This window comes from Lucilia cuprina, chromosome 3, assembly GCF_022045245.1.
Source record: "Lucilia cuprina isolate Lc7/37 chromosome 3, ASM2204524v1, whole genome shotgun sequence".
In the NCBI taxonomy this organism is placed as follows: Eukaryota; Metazoa; Arthropoda; class Insecta; order Diptera; family Calliphoridae; genus Lucilia; species Lucilia cuprina.
This window is the reverse complement of record NC_060951.1, coordinates 38405747-38427984: the sequence shown is the minus strand read 5'-3', so window position 1 is coordinate 38427984 and position 22238 is coordinate 38405747. Positions and strand designations below refer to the sequence as shown.

General features: G+C 26.5%; 1 protein-coding gene across 8 annotated transcripts in view; it reads right to left on the bottom strand.

Moving 5' to 3' along the window:
- Positions 1–22238, bottom strand: part of LOC111684411 (mannosyl-oligosaccharide alpha-1,2-mannosidase IA) — a 306748-nt gene that overhangs the window by 155165 nt on the left and 129345 nt on the right. Inside the window, exon 1 of one of the 8 annotated variants that reach the window (XM_046947211.1) lies at positions 19712–20641. The exons of the other annotated variants lie outside the window; for them this stretch is intronic. Coding sequence (XP_046803167.1) covers positions 19712–20521 — 810 coding nt within the window. The 5' untranslated portion in view covers positions 20522–20641. Of the gene's footprint in view, positions 1–19711; positions 20642–22238 lie in introns of those variants that run through there. 8 annotated transcript variants of the gene reach the window in all.

Sequence of the window (22238 nt, the reverse complement as noted above, 5' to 3'; positions counted from 1 at the left end):
AGTAGTGGAAACTTTAAATTGGTAGGAGTAATCAATTTGTGGCTAATGTTAATGAAGTAACATGCTTAAATAACTAACAACATTTTAAATTAAATGTTACGATAAATTGAAAGCTTGGTCCTTATGGGAGTTGAAAAAATAAACACGATTAAAGTAAGAAAAATCCTAGTATTTTTTATTATTCCCATTTAGTAATAAATACTTGAAAAAAAAAATTACCCTAAAAGGTTAATCTAACATTTTATATGTCACTCATTGAAATTTAGTTGTTCGCTGCGATTGACATTGATGATTTTGCATTGTATTTTATTTTATTTTATTACTGTTTTTTTTTTCAGAAAAAAAACTTTTATTTTCAGTTTGAAACGAAAGAACAATCTAATGTCAATAGATTTTATTTTGGTTGGTTGCTGCTGCCGTTGTTGTCGTTGTATTGTAAACAAAACAATCAATCACAGAAAAGTTTCAATAAATTTTAGTTTTTATATGTTGAGGAAAAAAACTAAAACATACAAAATGTCATATGACCATTAAAAAGTTTTTTTTTAACAATGAAATAAATTTTCAATTGAAATTCCTAAAAGTATGCTTTAAAATAAAATGTATTGATATTAGAAAAAATTCATTGTATTCAAATTAACAGTTAATGGAGAACAAAGGAAAGTTAAAGTAAATAATACTTTTTCTGAAAAACTTTTTTTCATAAAAATTTTCATATATTTCAAGGTAACTTTGTTTTTAATTCAATATTTTTATGTAGTCTACTTTTCAGTGCAAATTTAATAAAAATTAATAGCATACATTTAGTTAAAAACAAATTTGTTGTTATATTCTTATATAATTTATTATTGAACGTGTCCTTAGAGAAATATTTCATGTAGAAAATCTTAATAAAATATTGTTACAAAATTGAATTATTACAACGACATCAACAACTTTTAAGTATACATGTCATTTATTTACAAAATATAGTGAGAATAACAAGAGTTCTTGTCATCAAAACAGAGATTCCCAAAAATGTGTTGAAATGGTTTTGGGAAAAAACAAATATCTGGTTTTTGGAAAAATGTTTTTCAGGAAAGTTTTTATAAAAAATCACTTAAAGAGAATATTCTCTTGAAAAAGGACAATTTTAAAAATCTTTCTTTTTATATAAAATATTTGGAAAATTTCTCTTTCATGGAACATGTTCGAAAATCGCTCTCTTTTTTTTTAGAAAATTTTGGCAAAAAATTTCTATTTTTGAAGACAATTTTCGCAAAATCGATAAAATTTTACTTTTTATAAAATATTTTCGTAAATTTTCCTTTTTATAGAAAATTTTTATAAATTTCGCTCTTTATAGAAAAATTTTAAAAATTTTTTCTTTTTATTAAAAAAATTCGGAAATTTTCTCTTTATAAAAAGTCTTTGGAACATTATTTAATAGAACGATTTTCTTTTTCATTGAAAATTAGTTTTTTTTAAGAAAATGTTTCTTTTTTGTAGAAAGTTTTCGAAAAGTTTCCGTTTTAAAAGAAAATTTTTGTAAAATTTATGAAACTTCTCTTTTTTATAGAAAAAAGGCCTTTTTACACAAAATTTTCATAGAAAATCAACAAAAAAATGTCTCATTTATATAATTTCAAAAAATTATATTTTTACAGAAAATTTATAAAAAATTACTATTTTTATAGAAAATTTTCTCTTTTTATAAAAAATTCTCAAAAAATTTCTCTTTCTATAGAAAGTTTTTGAAAAGTTTCTGTAAAATTTCGTAAAATTTATCTTCTTTATGAATCTCCTCTTTTTTAAAGAAAATTTTCCAAAAACGACTACTTTTATAGAAAATTCTCTTTCTATGGGAAATTCAAAAAAATATTTTTTAAAAAAACTGTACTATCCTCAAGTCAAATAATTTTAAAAGAAAATAAAAATGTCTTTCTCTCTTTCTCTCTTAACACCCTCTGGGAAGACCACTTTAATGATTATACTTAAAAGCTTGCATTGCAAACTTCCGGTATGACAAAACTAGTTCAGCATCCCTGTTGTTATTGCTCTTCAAAAGAGTAAAACCACAACAATAACAGAAAAAAATCTGAAACTAAAACGCATCACATCCTATTGAAATGCAGACAAGTATTATTAATGTCTTCTCCATTACAGTTTTCCTGTTAAACATTTCATAAAGAATATTGCATTATATTTCTTTTTTATATTATTATCTAGTTTTTTTTATTATTATTATTTTTCAGTTTCTTTCTTTAGAGACAAACAACAATATTTTCATCATCGTCATCACTTTGTTAAATAGTGTATGAAACAATTTCTAAACTGATTTAGTTGTCATTGTTAACAGAGTGGGGGGTGATATAATATAAAGAAAAAAATGAAAAAAAGTCAAGACATTTGTGGAAGACAAATGGTTTTGTCTGACAAACCATAGACATACCACAAAAAAAGGATTTTTTATAAGAAAAATGCAAAAAAAAGTTTTTAGTAGAAAAATAGGTTTATAAATTTTTAAACAAAATTTTTTATATATGTATGTATGTACCTTATAACTGTAGTTAGTTTTTCAAAGAAACATACCTGCAAATAAAAAGAAAACAAAGAAGGATTATTATAGGGAATACATTGTTATTTAATAGTAATTTATAAAGATTTAATTATTCTTCAGCATCATGAACATCATGATGTATACTTTATATTTATTATATAATATTCAATATTCATTATACGCCACCGTAGTCATTATAAAGTTTTTCCATTCAATTTCGGTGACGTATGTGGGGTATTTAATACAACAAAAACGTATACGCAAAGTAATTCATTATTTTTATTAATAAATAATAAATTATTTAATTTGTTTTTTAACCGTGTGGAATATTTTTACGTATTATTGACAAAAAATTAAATCTTCTAAAGAGGGCTTATAGGGGAGTAAGGGTAAATATGGGCCTGCCTTATAAATGTTGGTAGAGGAATTAACGTGTACTTCAAAGTTATTTAAGTAGATTTTAATCATTTTATAAGAAATTATAAGTAAATTTTGACCTTCAAGACATTTTCTGAAGGGGAGTTTGTATGGGGGCTAGGGTCAAATGAGGCCCGACCACTTTAAACAACAATAGTATCATTTATCGTTCTATAGAACTAAGTTGCAGATTTCTGTTGACATAATTAAACATTTAACGTAATTGTGAGCTTAAAGGCCCGATTCGGGGGGTACGGTTGTATGGGGGCTAGGCGAAATAATGGATCGATTTCAATCATTTTCAATAGCGTTCGTCCTTGAACCAAGAAAAGAGTATGTGCCAAATTTAATTAAATTATCTTGAAAGTTGCCAACTGTAGCGTGCGCACAAGGTTTACATGGACACACAGACAGACAGACGGACGGGCGGTTGGATATAGCTAAATCGACTCAGAAAGTGATTGGATATAGCTAAATCGACTCAGAAAAATTTCCATTCTTGAGAAAATTTTTGAAAAATTTATCATATTTGCAACAAAAACATATTATCCAGCTAACAAGAAATTTCATGTCTCTCTTTCTAATGGAACAGAGTTTCGAATGATTGTAGTTCATTATAATGTTGCCAACATCAATCTCTTATACTGTCCCTAAAGTCATTAAAGAATAGAGCAACAAAAACAAAAATAATAACTTACTTAAAAATTCATACATCTTTAAATGATACATACTCTCAAATGCTAAAACATAAACATACATATTTACATACATGCAAACCCAAAAACCTCAAAACAAGTCTGAACCGTATTTAAACATATTTAAACAAACAAAGAAGTAACCAAATGTTGCAAAGAACATTACAAAATTTAAGAGCTGTATATGTATATGTAGTCAACAGTAATAATACACTAGGGTCCTGCTACCGAGAAAAAACTAATCGAAACAACAAAAGTTACAATGTATTAAAATAACAACACAAAAATGGTAAAATATTAGAGATAAATACTTTTTTGTTTAAAAAGTAAACTGTCTAAACTTTTCAACAAACCGGTCTATGTGCCTTTCAGGAACAATAAATAAATTTTAGATATTTATATACATCTACAAACTATAGATCTATAATTATAGAAAGGCCTTTTTTAGTTGAAGTATGTAAACTTTGTTATATATTATTTTGTTAATTTATTTAAGCATATTGTTTAAAAGTCAAAACTGTCATGTTTAATGACTGCTTCATTTAACTTTCTTCTAAAACTATAGTTAAGTTAATATTCCTTGTACTTTAGTTGCAGATACTACTGGTACACTGTGTTGCTTTGGTGATGTTGTGTTGGTCATTATTGTTTAACATCCTTTTGGCTTTAAGCAGAACACTTAAAAAGTCTTTTTTAAATTCATGACCCATAATGAAAAAATAACAAAATAAATGAAAATATGTTATAAATTGCTTGCACAGTTTTAATTTTTTGTACAAACATGGTATTTCCAATGATAATTTTATTAATTAAAGAAAAATTTTTTCGATTACTTTAATTTTATGTAGAACATTTATTTATTTATTTATTCCTATAAAAAAATAATTTATACCGCAATTTTCCGAAAAGTTTATAAAAAATATATATATATTTTAAATTTTTTATAAAAAAACATATTTTTTCGAAAATTTTCAATAGAAAGATAAGTTTCCGATTTTTTTTAAGAAAGAGTAGTTTTTAGGGAAATTTTCTATAAAAGGAGAATTTATCTAAAAATATTCTATAAAAAGTGAAATTTTCCGAATAAAATTTATTTTAAAAGAAACTTTCGAAAATTTTCTGTAAATATCATATTTTTTATAGATATATAAATTTTTCGAACATTTTCTACAAAAAGAAATTTTCTATAAATACAGACATTTTTCCACAAAATTTTCTATAAAAACGCAATTTCCTGAAAATTTTCTTTAAAAAATTCGATTTTTTTTTATATAGAAAAAGAAATTTTTTCAACATTTTTTATAAAAAATAAATTTTCCGAACATTTTCTATAAGAATTTTGTTTCACAAAATTTTCTATAAAATGTAAAAATTTCCAAAATTTATTTTCCAAAAAACATTTATCTAAAATTTTATATAAAAAAGATAAATTTTCTATAAAAAGAAAAAAATATATAACATACATTCAGACTTTTTTATAGAAAGAGAAAATTTTCCAACCTTTTATATTAAAAATAAATTTTCCGAAAATTTTCTATAAGAAGAGAAATTGTTTCGCAAAACTTACATAAAATTTTCTATAAAAAGATAAATTTTTGGAAAATTGTCTATAAAAACGGAAATTTTCTTAAAAGAACATTTTACAACTTTTTCTAAAAATCCGAATTTTTTCTGCCAAAGATAAGAAAAATTTTTCAATAACAACTACAAATTTTATATTAAAAGCGAAAATTTTACAAAATCTTCTAAATTTTAGGAAAATTCTATATGAAAAAGGGATTAATAGGAAAAATTTTTATAAGAGAGAATTTTCGGAAAAATTCTCTATAAAGAAAATTTTCTGCAAAATGGTCTATAAAAAGAGAAAATTTCCCAAATTATTATATAGAATAGAAATTTTTCTAACATTTTCTATAAAATATAAAATTTTCTATAAAAAGTAAAACATTCTATAAAATAAAGTTTTTTTTATAAAATTTTCTGTAAAATTATAAAATTTATAAAAATTTTCTATAAAAAGAGAAATTTTAGAAAATTCTTTATAAAAAGAAATGTTTTTCGTAAAATGTTCTAAAAAAAGAATCCGTTAAATTTTCCATAAAAAAAATCTGGAAAATTCTCTATAAATTGAAAATTTTTCGACAAAATCTTTAAAAATGATACATTTTCCGAAAATTCTCTATAAAAAAGAGAAATATATTAAGTATAAAAAACTGTTTTTGTAAACCTTTTATAAAAAGAAAAATTTTATATGAAAATAAAAAATTTCCACAAAGTGTTAAAAAAATAATTTTTTGGTAAAATTTTCTAAAGAAAGACATTTTCAGAATATTCTCTATAAAAAATTGTGCAGAAAACTTACGTCTTTTTCAAAAGGGAAAATTTCAGAAAATGCTCTATTCTTTAGAAAATTTAATTTTTTTTGCAAAATATTTAACAATATTTATTTTCTAAATATTTTGTTTAGAAAATGAATCAATAACTTAAATTTTCTAAAAAAAATTATCGATATCATTCATTTTTTATATAATAAAACTGTACTAGTCTAAATGTGATCGATAACTAAATAAGTTATCGTTAATTCTCTGTCACTAACCTCCCTAAGAAATAATTTTCCCAAGAAATAAGCCTAATAATAAAAAGAAAAAAATCAAAAGAAAAATTAAAGAAATTATTTTTAAGTACCCACCAGAACTCTAAAGAAAATTAAGAAATGCAAATACGAAAAGTTGTTTTGAAAGACACAAAAGAAAATTTAAAAATTGCAAATTCTGTTGTTCTTGTTGCCATAACTACTTAAAATAGCTAGCGGCTTTAAGAAAGTTTGCTTTTTTGCAACAGAAAAGAAAGAGAAGAAAACAAAGCAGCCAAAACAAAAACTATTTAAGAAAAACAAATTGAAACGAAAAAAAGTTCTTATAAAACTTTAGCGCTTGCAACCATAAGAAACCAACAATTTTTTTCTTAATGATGTTGCTAGCAACTTTCATGTTCCACCCAGTTGGCAGAGTCTTGAAACTTAGAAAACTTTAAAGAGTTTACAAAAGAAACAAATTTTCAAGGCAAACAAATTATGTATTAGCACACAAAGTAAAAGAAGGCAATAATTGAGTTTGACTGGTATTTAAGAAAAAAATATATATAAGTACTTTTTTGTATTCAACTGGTCCTCCAAAGAAATTGTTAGTTATTTCTATAGGATTAATCATACAAAAACAAAGGTGAAGAGAGAGAGAGAGAGAACAAAATATTGTGAAAAATATGCATTAGCAAATGTTTTCAATGGTAGCACTAGACGTATGAGTGTTATTTTATATAAAATATCAATTATACGTATAAGTGTCCTACAAGTTACATTGTTTTAGCAATATTTATGAAACCTTAATATTTAGTTTCAAAATCATATTATGTTAGTTTATGTCAAAAATATTTAACTTTTTTAATATGGTGTAGTTTTGAAACCCTAATGTAAAACACCGCCATACACTGTGACAGAACACTTGTTCATCCACAAGTTTAATCTCTAGCTGTTGGTTTTCATTTTTATGAGTTTGTTATTTGGACAGTGAAAAAAAAACGAAACTTTTTGGCATTTAAGCTGTCATAAAGTAATTTTCTTGTGGTGTTGGCAAAAAAATCAACAGAAAATTATGAAAACTTTTTCCCACCATTTGAGGTAAAATTTTAGTTAAAAAAATACACAGAGAGATAGTTTAAGAGACACATTTTACCAAAAGACGCCTATTTAAAATATAATCGATAAATTCAAGTTCGATTACTTGTCTAATCGGAAGAATATTTTTACGGAATTTTTTGTTTAAATTTATTAAAAACTGAAATTTTCTTTAATATTTTATAGAAAATTGATTGATAGATAGACAAATAGACAGACAGATAGATAGGTAGATTTCTATCTATCTATCTATCTATCTATCTATCTATCTATCTATCTATCTATCTATCTATCTATATATCTATCTATCTATCTATATATCTATCTATCTATCTATCTATCTATCTATCTATCTATCTATCTATCTATCTATCTATCTATCTATCTATCTATCTATCTATCTATCTATCTATCTATCTATCTATCTATCTATCTATCTATCTATCTATCTATCTATCTATCTATCTATCTATCAGAAAACATTGTACGATATAACTTCCTACTTTCAATATAACATAGCATAATCTGTACACAAAGGGAAAAAAGACATTTTCCAATTATACACGCCTGGTACCAAATTGAAACCAAAGTGTTTATAATTTTTCAATAACATGCTGTATAAATTAATACGTATTCCTTAACACTATGTTGTAAGTGTTTACAAACGTGGTAAGCTCACTATTGACAATCGATTGTATCAATTTCGAAGTTTTTCTATCCTTTTTTCCTCTCTGTGTATCCTACGTATAATTTTTTGGCTAGGACTAATATTAAATTCCAATCATTATTTCACTGTATATTCACTTATTTTTCTACACAGTTTTATTCTCTTAAAGTTGCTGTCCCTTATATAAGCATTATTTTAAACACAACCAAAAGTTTATTTATCATCAGGGCATATTTTTTTTTACCAAACTATTAGGCTTTTATGTATTATAAACAAAAATAATAAATTATATAATAACCTTAATAGTCTCTTGCTTAAACCTGGCATTTTATATAAAAGCCATTATTGTAATACACAAAAGTATTAAACAAAAAGGACGTTTGTTTTTTGTTAATCTACGTCAAACAAAAATAATAATTTAATATCCTTTTGCTGCTGCTGCATCCTCATAGAAAATGCACTTAAATTAATGATATTGGTAGCAGGAAAAAACAACCATATAAACCAACAGAAACACTTATACAAAAGAAGCTCTAAATCCTGGCTATAAGTTTATCAAAAGAGCGTGTGTGTGTCAAGTATAAGTAGCATAGTAGGTTGCATGGTAAATTGCCAAACATTAGTATTTAAACACAAACACACACACATGTTTTTTCTCGCTCTGTCTTTGCTTTAATTCTGTAGTTTTTTTGTAATTTAAAAAATCTATGAAAACCCCACATAAAAAAATACTATAATTGAGCTTTAAAACCCCTAAGAGATTAAAAAATAAAATGTTTAGCTCTTATGTAGAAAGACAGACAGAAAAACTCGGGTCGGGTCCCTAAAAAGCAAAACGAACTAAACCAATGCAACCAAAGCACAGTTTTTATTGCACAAGTCACTTTATGGAATGAGCTAAAATAAAACGCAACGTTATTATAATTTTCATATAGATTAATCCAAAAGCAGGTATCGGCATAAACAAACAATAAGGGCTAAAGACAAGCTAGTATTTAAATGAATATATTGAAGTTAATATACAATAAATAAACAAAAAATTAGGATATAACGTTTTCTATATTTTCTATTCAATTTAGACTTGTACTCTCTGTGCCGATCACTGTTGAAAATATACATTTGCACGCATGAACTCATATTGCTCATAAGTTGTTGTGATATTATTTCCCCATAAAATATGCAGTCTTTTGCAGTTTTAAAATTTAAATTTAAAAATTTTGTTTTATTTTTTAAACATTTCATTTTTTCAAAAGCCACAACATTGCAGCAAAATTATACCTTCTAAAAAAACATGCTTTGTCGTGTTTTGAATAATGAACTTTTTCTGTAAGTTGTTAAATTTTTCTCTTGTTGTTTTTAATTTATTGCCACTAATTTTTATAAAAACAATAATTATTTCGTTAAAATATGTTTGCCGCAACAAGGAAAGAGCTGCTAGTAAAAACGCAATGGTATTGGCAGTAAGTGTGTGCGTGTGTGTCCCGCCTATAGGCCAGTCTATAGATTGATCAATAGACCAGTTTATAGATTAATCTATAGACCAGTCTATAGATTGATCTATAGACCAGTCTATAGATTGATCTATAGACCAGTCTATAGATTGATCTATAGACCAGCCTATAGATTGATCTATAGAACAGTCTGTAGATTAATCTATAGACCAGTCTATAGATTGATCTATAGACCAGTCTATAGATTGATCTATAGACCAGTCTATAGATTGATCTATAGACCAGTCTATAGATTGATCTATAGATCAGTCTACAGATTGATCAATAGATCAGTCTACAGATTGATCAATAGATCAGTCTATAGATTGATCAATAGATCAGTCTATAGATTGATCAATAGATCAGTCTATAGATTGATCAATAGATCAGTCTATAGATTGATCAATAGATCAGTACATAGATTGATCAATAGACCATTCTATAGATTGATCTATAGACCAGTCTATAGATTGATCTATAGACCATTCTATAGATTGATCTATATACCAGTCTATAGACTGATCTATAGACCAGTCTATAGATTGATCTATAGACCAGTCTATAGATTGATCTATAGACCAGTCTATAGATTGATCTATAGACCAGTCTATAGATTGATCTATAGATTGATCTATAGACCAGTCTATAGATTGATCTATAGACCAGTCTATAGATTGATCTATAGACCAGTCTATAGATTGATCTATAGACCAGTCTATAGATTGATCTATAGACCAGTCTATAGATTGATCTATAGACCAGTCTTTAAATTGATCTATAGACCAGTCTATAGATTGATCTATAGACCAGTCTATAGATTGATCTATAGACCAGTCTATAGATTGATCTATAGACCAGTCTATAGATTGATCTATAGACCAGTCTATAGATTGATCTATAGACCAGTCTATAGATTGATCTATAGACCAGTCTATAGATTGATCTATAGACCAGTCTATAGATTGATCTATAGACAAGTCTATAGATTGATCTATAGACCAGTCTATAGATTGATCTATAGACCAGTATCGATAGATTGATCTATAGACCAGTCTATAGATTGATCTATAGACCAGTCTATAGATTGATCTATAGACCAGTCTATAGATTGATCTATAGACCAGTCTATAGATTGATCTATAGACCAGTCTATAGATTGATCTATAGACCAGTCTATAAATTGATCTATAGACCAGTCTATAGATTGATCTATAGACCAGTCTATAAATTGATCTATAGACCAGTCTATAGATTGATCTATAGACCAGTCTATAGATTGATCTATAGACCAGTCTATAGATTGATCTATAGACCAGTCTATAGATTGATCTATAGACCAGTCTATAGATTGATCTATAGACCAGTCTATAGATTGATCTATAGACCAGTCTATAGATTGATCTATAGACAAGTCTATAGATTGATCTATAGACCAGTCTATAGATTGATCTATAGACAAGTCTATAGATTGATCTATAGACCAGTCTATAGATTGATCTATAGACAAGTCTATAGATTGATCTATAGACCAGTCTATAGATTGATCTATAGACCAGTCTATAGATTTATCTATAGACCAGTCTATAGATTGATCTATAGACCAGTCTATAGATTGATCTATAGACCAGTCTATAGATTGATCTATAGACCAGTCTATAGATTGATCTATAGACCAGTCTATAGATTGATCTATAGACCAGTCTATAGATTGATCTATAGACCAGTCTATAGATTGATCTATAGACCAGTCTATAGATTGATCTATAGACCAGTCTATAGATTGATCTATAGACCAGTCTATAGATTGATCTATAGACCAGTCTATAGATTGATCTATAGACCAGTCTATAGATTGATCTATAGACCAGTCTATAGATTGATCTATAGACCAGTCTATAGATTGATCTATAGACCAGTCTATAGATTGATCTATAGACCAGTCTATAGATTGATCTATAGACCAGTCTATAGATTGATCTATAGACCAGTCTATAGATTGATCTATAGACAATCTATAGATTGATCTATAGACAATCTATAGATTGATCTATAGACAATCAATAGATTGATCTATAGACAAGTCTATAGTTTGATCTGTAGACAAGTCTATAGATTGATCGATAGACAAGTCTATAGATTGATCTATAGACAAGTCTATAGATTGATCTATAGACAAGTCTATAGATTGATCTATAGACCAGTCTATAGATTGATCTATAGACCAGTCAATAGAATGATCTATAGACCAGTCTATAGAATGATCTATAGACCAGTCTATAAATTGATCTATAGACCAGTCTATAAATTGATCTATAGACCAGTCTATAAATTGATCTATAGACCAGTCTATAGATTAATCTGTAAATTAGTCTATAGATTGATCTATAGATTTATCTATAAATCAGTCTATAGATTGATCTATAGACCAGTGATTGGTCTATATACCAGTCTTTATAGACTGGTTTTAGAGTATTCTATAGCTTTAAGTCTGTTAAAACTTTAAAGCTAATTTAAAGTTTTATGAAAAATACTTAAATTTAAATTTACGAAAAAAATAAAAATATTTGTTTGTTTGTACGTTGAATTAAACTTGAATTTCTTTTTGTTTATTTACGACTACATTGAAATTGACCTTGAATATTTTTACAAAAAAAAACTTTTTTCTTTATTTTTGCAGCAAGTTATATGTACTACTTTTATCTTTACAATCCATTGCAACAACAAATGTCTTGTCTTCGTTCATTTTCTTATATTTCTTCTGCAAATATGTAAGTTATAAAGCAGTAAGAAGAACATTGTACTCGAACAAAAAACATACTCCAAACAAGATAAAGTAATAGATACACTATGAGTAGGTTAAGTTTTGAACTACATATACCCACCTACAACATACATGCTTAATATTGAAGGTCAATTGAAAATTTTATTTGAAGAAAAATGAAAAAAAGGCTTATTTTTCAAGATATCAAAGAAAAAAGAGCTTAGTCTATAAGACCACCACTTAAAGGGGTTAAATTTGAAGTGCTTTAAAGGTAAGACTGAAATATAAAATTCCTTAGGGATTTTCAAAAATTCCAAATGATTTAAAATGTTTTTTCTACCTTTTAAGTAAAGTTTAAAATTGTTAAAGGTTATTTTTTCAATCAAGAAATTTGCTTTATAAATATAAAAAGACCATCAATATTAAAAGTTGAAAAATATATATAAAACAATAAAAGCTTTTTAAAAATATTAAATAAAATTATTACTTTACTTTTAAGTCTATATCAAAGAATGGAAAACTCTTTGAGAAACGTTGTCTGGCAATAAAAGAAAAATATAATAGAAAACAAAAAACTTCAGAGAGCTAATATGAAAATAATTCATATACGAAAAGGTTCTTCTTTAGGTGTGATGAGTGTGAAAAAATATGTATGTATATGTAAAATGTTATAAAAATAAACAACAACAAATTTTATTACAAATCAATATTCAAAGAATAAATACCCTGGAGTAAATATCATATAATAAATCGTTTTGCCTACTTTTAGGCATTTTGACTCTTTTTTTATATTTGTGAATGATAATGAATGAAAATTGAATATTTGCATAAGTTTTATATTAATTGTTATAATTTTATTATATTTAATTGTAAAAAAAGCTTAAAATTGACACGCATGGTTATTATTACACAAATAATTGAACAAAAAAAATTGGGGTTTGGTTGATAGCGTTGAAATTTTGTAGAATAAATATTCAAATATTTAAACAGCAAACAATGTCTGGCGTATTTTTTCTTGTTCCATATAATAGAAAAATGATATAAGAATAAATAATAGAAAAAAAGGAATTGTATTTGATTAGGATTATTTGGCATTATTCATAAGTAGAAGTTATAAATTTAATATTGAAGACTGTTGTAAGTTCAAGTAAAAAATTCAAAGTGATTTGTTTTATCTTTAGACTGATCTATGGTACTATCTTTAGAATAGTTCATACTTTGATCTATATATCTTATAGTATTTAACCTCATAATTGTCTACATCCTGTACTGGTCTATATTCTAATCTACAAACTAGTTTGTTCTCTCATATATAAATTGGTCTATAGAATGTTCTAAAGACTGATCTATATAATGATCTATAAACTGGTTTACTTTTTGATCTGATCTATAGTCGGATTTGTCGACGGGTCTGTAGTCTGATTTACATACTGTTCTATAGTTTGATCTATATACTGGGCAATAGTATATGACTTGATACTTGTCTATATCCTATACTTGTCTTCAGTCTGATTTATATACTAAACTATAGTAGGATCTAAAATGGATCTATAGATAGGTCTATAGGCTGAACTATATACTGCTTTATATTCTAATCTACAAACTAGTTTGTTCTCTCATATATAATTCGGTCTATAGAATGTTCTAAAGACTGATCTATATAATGATCTATAAACTGGTCTACCATAGCTTGAAAATTACAAACTGATTTGTAATCTGATCTGTAGTTGGATTTGTTGACTGGTCTTTAGTCTGATTTAAATATTGTTCTATAGTTTGATCTATATACTGGTCAAATGTCTGATCTATAGACTGTTTTATAGTTTGATCAATGTACTGCTATATAATGTGATGATCTATAGTCTGATCTATAAAATGTTTTACAGTTTTATCTGTAAACTACTCAAAGTCTTATCGCTATAAGTTAATCTATAGACTGATTCATAGTTTGATATAGAGATTAGACTATAGTCTGATGTGTATTTTGGTCTATAGTCTGATCTACAGACGGGTATTCTTGTCTAATATCGAAAATACAAAGTGTTCCAAAGATTACTAGAGTCTGATCTACAGACTACTGAATGCGACAGGGCAGTAGTCTGATATATATACTGGTCTATAGACTGATCTACAAACTCGTCTGTAGTCTGATCTATAGACTTATCTCTGTTTTTATACTGTTCTGTCTATGTACTCAATAGACTACTGTCTGATCTATTGATTGATCTACAGGCTAATACATACATTGTTATATAGTCTGATCAATAGACTGATCTGAATAATAGACCATCTGATCTATAAACCGGCCGATATTTAGATATTTAAAGCTTGATCTACATATACACTGCTTAATAGTGTGATCTATAGACTGTTCTATGTGCTCTTATCCATATAATGGGTTATAGTCTGATGTATAGACTGATCCATAGTCTTACTTATAGACGGATTTATACTCTAATCTATAGACTACCCTATTGTCCGATATATTGATTGATCTACAGGCTAATCCATAAATTGTTCTATAGTCTGATCAATAGACTAATCAGATTGAAAGACCATCTGATCTATAGACCGGCCGATATTTAAATATTGATCTATAGAATTATTTATAGTCAAATACATAGACTGTCTGATTCAAAACCCCGCTATGTAGTCTTATTTATATAATGGGTTAAAATCTGATGTATAGACTGATCCATTGTCTTCAATTTATAGTAATCAATCTATAGACTAGTTTATTGCCTGATCTATTGATCTACATGCTAATTCTTAAATTGTTCTATAATCTGATCTGAATAATAGACCATTTGATATTTCGATATTTAATGATTGATCTATACAGTTATTTAATACTTGGTCTTATACATAGATCAACTAATCAACAAAACCCAATTATAGTCTAATCTATAAACTGATCAGTTGACTAGTAGATAATTTTATAGGTCTATGACGTGATCTCGAAATACCATACGTTTTTAAATTTGATCAAACAAACAAAAATTTGTTTCAAATAATGAATCAACATAAGCACCATCAAGCATGATAGACATAATCCCCAACTGAAGCCATTCGATAACATCTGTTCACATATGAACCATAGACTATATAAAGATTTTTAAAATTTATACAATGCGTTTTTTTTTATTATTTTGCACTTATGTATAAAAAGTGTGAACCCCACCCACTTAAGCGAAAAGAACGTATGAACGTTTTTCTACAAATGACAAAAAAAAAAAGAAATGGAAAATATTTTGTTGTCTACAATGCATTTATTGTCAAAAAAGAAGACAAATATATATGAAAACTTTAAATCTTTTATAGTTTATTGTATTGTGTGTAAATAGCACAACAACTTTAAAAAATATCAAATAGAACAGTGATAGCTCAGAGCAAGAGATTTTTCCCTCCTATGTAAGTCTGACATGAGGAATAGGGCCATACTTTGTATCCATTAACTAAAGCTTTTACTGTATATTTTGTATATTTTTGTTATATATTTTTTTGTATTAAAATAAAACAACTGATAGTTTTAACTCTTAATTGTTTTTGTTTGTTATTTTGGCAAGTATGTTGAGTCGTTCATTTGCTTATTTATTATTCTTTTTATAAAATATTTTATTTGTTAAACAATTTTTTTTGTATATTTTTATAGAATTTCTTATTGAATAATATTTTTGTTTATGTGCATTAAATTAAAACTTTATTAAATTGTTTTTCTCTGGAATATGGAAATTTGTTAGATGCCAGAAAATTGTTTGCAAAGCAAATTAAATTAAGTTTATTTAAAAAAAAGTACATAATATGATTTTAGGGATTTTTAGTTTAAAATAATATTACAAATAATTCTATGAAAATGTATTTAAATTTACGTTTTCTATTTTGTTCAATTATCTGATCTATTATAATACCCGATTCATAGATTCAACTATATAGTGATTTGTATTTAAATCGAGACAGATTTTTATCTACAGAATGGTCTATAGTCTGTTCTCTACACCAGTCTATAGTGTAATCTATAAATTAGTTTGTAGTTCGATCTAAAATATTTACAAAATTCATTTAAAGTCTGGTCTATAGACTGATTTGTATTTGAATCCAGACGGATCCTGATCTATTGACTGGTGTAAAGTTTGGTCCCTACAGCAGTCTGTTGAGTAATCTATAAATTGGTTTGCAGTTCAATCTAAAATGTTATATATTTACTAGATTGATGTATAGTCGGATCTATGGACTGATTTGCATTTGAATATAAACGGATCCTGATCTAAAGACTGGACTACAGTCTGGTCTCTACAGCAGTCTATTGTGTAAACTACAATTTGGTTTGTAGATCTAAAAAGTTATATAGATTATTGTTTACTAGATATATTAATAGACTGATCTTTTTACTGATATACAGTCTGATATTGTATATATAAGTCTATAAAAGAAATCACATTCACATATATAATTTGTTCTAAAGTCCGATCTATAAAACGGTGTACAGTTTGATCTATACTTTGTTTATGAAATTGGTCTATAGACTCCTTTACAGTGTGATCTATACTCTGTTCCATGCTCTGATGGCTGGACAATAGCTTGAGTTAAAAATCGATCTATTGTTTATTATATAGTCTGATCAGTAACTTCATCAATCAATAGTTTTGGTTAGGTACTGATCTGAAGTCTTATTTTAGTTCTACAATGTGATCTATTAAATTGTCAATAGACAAATATATAAACTGATCTACGGTGTGATCTATAGACTGATCGATTTGATCTCATATATTTTGATCGATAGACTATCATATAGTCTGATCTATACACATATACGATTCAAAATCTAAGTAAATAAAGTAAATTGAATAGAAACCAATATGTAATATATAATTTTGACTGACTTATGGACTAGTCAGACCACTAACTTGATAGATGCACTGATATATAGTTTGGGTTATGAACTAGTCTGATGACTAACTTGATAGCTACACTGATCTATAGTTTGGGTAAAGTACTGATCTGAAGTTTATCTTTGGTATATAGTGCGATCTATATATATCCTAATCTATGGTACATTCTATAGACTGATCACACCTATATTTTGATCGATAGACTATCACATAATCTAATCTATATACTTGTACGATTCCAAATTTAAGAAAATATGGTAAATTAATTAGAAGCCAATCTGTTATCCATAATATTGTCTGACTTATGGACTATTCTGATCACTAACTTGATCGATGTACTGATCTAAAGTTTTGGTCTATAGTGTGATCTATTAATATATAAACTGATCTATAGTGTAATCGATAGTTTGGTTGATTAACTAGCAGTTTGTTTGATAGTGTAAATATAGTAAATTATTACTTATCTGAACGTGTTTTCTAAATTTTGTACAAAATGGTTATAAATCTTACCTAAAATGAAAAAAAAGAAAACAAATAATTAAATATTTATTTTAATAAATTACAATATTATAAATATATATAAAATTTATCTTAAATTTAGAAAAAATAAAAAAAATATTTCTTGCAGCTGCAATAACCCTCGCATTTGAATCTATATTATAAAAATCTTTTCAAAAAAGTTCATTTATTTAAAGAAAATAAATTGTTTATGTTTTAAAACAGTTTCAAAAAACACAATTTTTTTTTTATTTTATTATTTTCCTTGAAAATGATAGTGGAAACAACAACTTTTCTTTTAGAAAATTTTCATAATTTTATTTTTTCATGCACATGCATGTGTAAACCGAAACAGAAACTTTTATGTAATAAAACTTATTTGTGGAAAAACAAAATGCAAAATATTTATTCTTTTATATAAATTTAGCATAAAATGTAGGAAGAAAAAAAGACAAGAATTACTTTTAATGTTGATAAAAAAGATTTTGTGTTAAAAAAAAACGTATTAAATAAAGAGAAAAACTGTGATATAAAGTCATCAATTTTATAACAGTTTTTTTAAGAGTTTCATGAAGAGAAAACCATTTGGGGTTAATGTCGAATAAAAAAAAGGAATGTAGAACAGAAAAATAGGATCAACTTAAGTCTGATATATAATATGAATCTTAGACAAGTTTAATCTGAAGACTAGCTTTTAGTCTGATCTATAGGCTAATCTGGAGAATGATCAAGACTATTCGATCAATTTTCATACACAGTTCTATATATTAGATTTGAGAATGATCTCCAGTATATAGAGTGAACTATGGACTAGTCTATAGATCAAATTATAGACTATACTGGAGATCATTCTCAAATCTAATATATAGAACTGTGTGTGAAAATTGATCGATAGAATTTTGTACAATCTAGCGACTTATTTGTAGACTTATCTATTGAGTCTTCTATAGACTAGAGACAGATCTATAGAGTTCACTAGTGACTGATCTGTAGACTAGTCTATAGTTCTATAGCATCTGCCTTATAGTTTGGAGATCATCAGACACTGATCTACACTAATTCCAGTCTAGATACTAAGCTATTTATTAGTTAATAGAGTGAACTATGGACTTGTCAATAGTCTGATCTACAAACTTATTTATAGTCTTACTATATAGAGAAATCTATTATATGTTATGTAGACTATAAACTGATTTGTAGACTTCTCTAGTGACTGATCTATAGACTAGTCGGTTCTATAGCATCTGGTTTATAGTTTAGAGATATAGAAACTGATCAACACATATACTAGTCTGATCTATTGAGTGATCTATAGATTGGTTGATATGTCTATAATTTGATCTTTAAACTATTCTGATGACTGATCACTAAATTTCACTAGAGTCTATAATTTAGAGATTTATTTGTAGACTACTCTAAACACTGATCTACAGACTAGTCTAGAAATATATTAATAGACTAATTGATGAACTGATCTATAAGTAAAGACTTATGCGTATAGAGACTAGTCTTTTTGGCCTATAGTTTGGAATTCTAGAAACTGATCGACATACAGACTAGTCTGGAGACTGATCTATATATATGTCGATTAACTGATCTATTCACTTTTCAATAGTCTGATCTATAGACTTATCTATAATGTGTTCGATATTAAAATTTAAGATCGATCTATAAGTATCAATAGAGACTGACTTAATATAGAGATTGATTTGTAGACTGATCTAAAGTCTAGTCTAGAGACTTATCTATAGACTAGTTGATAGACTGATCTATAGACATGACTAAAGTCTGATCTATAGAATACTCTAGAGACTGATCTACAGACTTTTTGAGATAATTATCTATAACATAGGGACTGATCTATAGTCGTATATATATATATAGTGTGCTCTATAGACTCTGGTCTATAGATTCTGACCTATAGACTCTGAACTATAGTTTGATCTACATATAGGCTAGTCGTCAGGGACTGATTATAAATAATTTCGTAGATTAAAATCATTCTAAATCGAAGCCTCCCTAACAAACGATTATGATGTTGTGATGACATTAAATATATCAAATAGAAAAACTAAAACTCACCTTAACAACATGCGAACGTTTCTCATAATCAATCATAGAAGTATTCTTGTCACTTATAACAAGAACAAAAGGAGATGGAGGAGTTAAAGCCGTCAGAGTAGACTCTGATGTAGAAGAAATGGAAGTAGATGGTGTTGTTGATAGGGAAGTAGAATCTAAAACTTGATTTAACAAATCATTATCAATGACACTCGTTGCTGTTGTATAAGAAGAAGTAAATGTCTTGGCTGTTGTAGTGGCAGCCGAAGAAGAGGAGGAAGACTCAATCGCATTGATTTCCTGTATTTGTAAACTGTCAATATTTCTTTCATTCGTTATGATTTTGTCATTTTGCCAGAAACCCTTTGCAATTGAATCTACATTTGCAACAGTTTCGGGTTGTCTTAAAACAGCCTTTGTGTCCAGCGATGATGATGTAGAAGGAGTAGCAAATGACTGCTGCTGCTGCTGCCGTTGTTGTTTATTTTCCACATTAATATTCGACATCATGCCAGTCTCTTTATCATATCTATAAATATTTTTGGGATGATTTTGTTCATAATTTGTAACATCTCCTGTCATAAGTCTTTCCTTGTCATGACTGTTGCTATTGCTGCTACTCTGACTGCTGTCATTGTCCTCATAATCTTGTGATGCCTCATGATGATTATTTGGTGACATACTATCGCTGGCAACTTTTTCATTTAAACGTATAATATTTGATAAATTGATATTATTGATGAGAGTTATGCCGCATATGGCCACCAATATGATGACAAAACATACGCCACCAATTAAAAATATGGGAGCTTTTGAATTTTTTGGACACATTTTTGTTATTTTTATTATATTTTTTTTAGATGAAGCGGTATCTTAAACTTTTTTAATTAAATTGGAATGTATTGTTTTGGTTGTTTGTTTGATATTTGTTGCTGTCTTTTTTATTTGTTTGTTGGTTTATTATTTTATCACAATTTCATTTAATTTACAACTTTTGCGTAATTTAATTTAAATTTGTCTATTTTTGCTTTTATTGTAGTTGCTATTCTATTTTTTTTAAATTTTAAATTTAAAAGTTTTCTTATTGTTTAGAGCAAAAATTATTTACTCAAGTATTTGTTTTGTAATTTTAAATGGGGCCCCTGTATTTAATTTAAATGTTTTTTTATTTCCTTTTTACAAAACTTACACTAAAACACTTCATTCATATATAAATAAATTAGTACATATGTGTTTGTGTTTGTATGCATGTTTAAGTTTAGAGAAATAGCTGCGAGAGCTCTTTACACATTTTCTCATTATTTTGGATTCAAGCTCTATTTTTTTTATTACATATTTACTTGTTGTTTTTATTTATATTTCTCGTGACAAACACAACAACTCAAGTTTTTCTTCTTTCAACCTAAAGTACTATTTTGTTTTAAGTGAAAAAATTATAAAAATAATACAGAAATGTATGTTGAAAAGTTTAATGAGCATTACGCATACAAAAACACACACTCGCACTCCTGCATCCTTTATCCTTTCAAACTAATGGTAAATGCACGCATACTAACAAAAACATAAGTATTTAGAGAATGTACACAGCACTGGAAAAAGCTTGACTAAATCAAAAGAATTTTATGAAACAAATGCAAAAGTAAAGTTTTTGAAAGATTTTTTAAACAAAGAGATTTTTTTTAAATATTTTCTTTAGAAAAGAGAAAACTGTGAAAAATTTTTTCTATAAAAAAGTAAAAAATTCAAAAGTATCTTTTAGAAAAAAAATTCAAAGAATTTTTTTTATAAAAGAGTTTTTCAAAACTGTTCTAGAAAAAAGTGAATTTCCGAAATTTTTTGTATAAATTTAAATTTATAAAAATTTGTACAAAAAATTCTCAGATTAAAAAAAATAAAAAATTTTGTAAAATTTCAACAAAAACTAAATGTTATAAAAACAACTTTTCGAAAATATTTTATAATTTATTTATAAGAAGAAAAAATTTTCTATAAAAAGAGAAACTTTCCGAAAATTTTCTAGTAAAAGAGAAAATTTCCGAAAAATGTCTATTAAAAGAAAAATTTCCGAACATTTTCTATAAAAATAGAAACTTTCCGAACATTTTCTATAAAAATAGAAACTTTCCGAACATTTTCTATAAAAATAGAAACTTTCCGAAATTTTTCTCTAAAAATAGAAACTTCCCGAAAATGTTCTATAAAAATAGAAACTTTCCGAACATTTTCTATAATAATAGAAACTTTCCGAAAAATGTCTATTAAAAGAAAAATTTCCGAACATTTTCTATAAAAATAGAAACTTTCCGAAAATTTTCTCTAAAAAATAGAAACTTTCCGAAAATTTTCTATAAAAAATAGAAACTTTCCGAAAATTTTCTATAAAAAGTTTTAACCCTCCAAAAATTTTCTTTTTAAAAGAGAAACTTTTCGAAAATTTTCTACAAAAAGAAAAACTTTCCGAAAATTTTCTATAAAAAGAGAAACTTTCAAAAATTTTCTATTAAAAGAGAAAATTTCCGAAAAATGTCTATTAAATGAGAAAATTTCC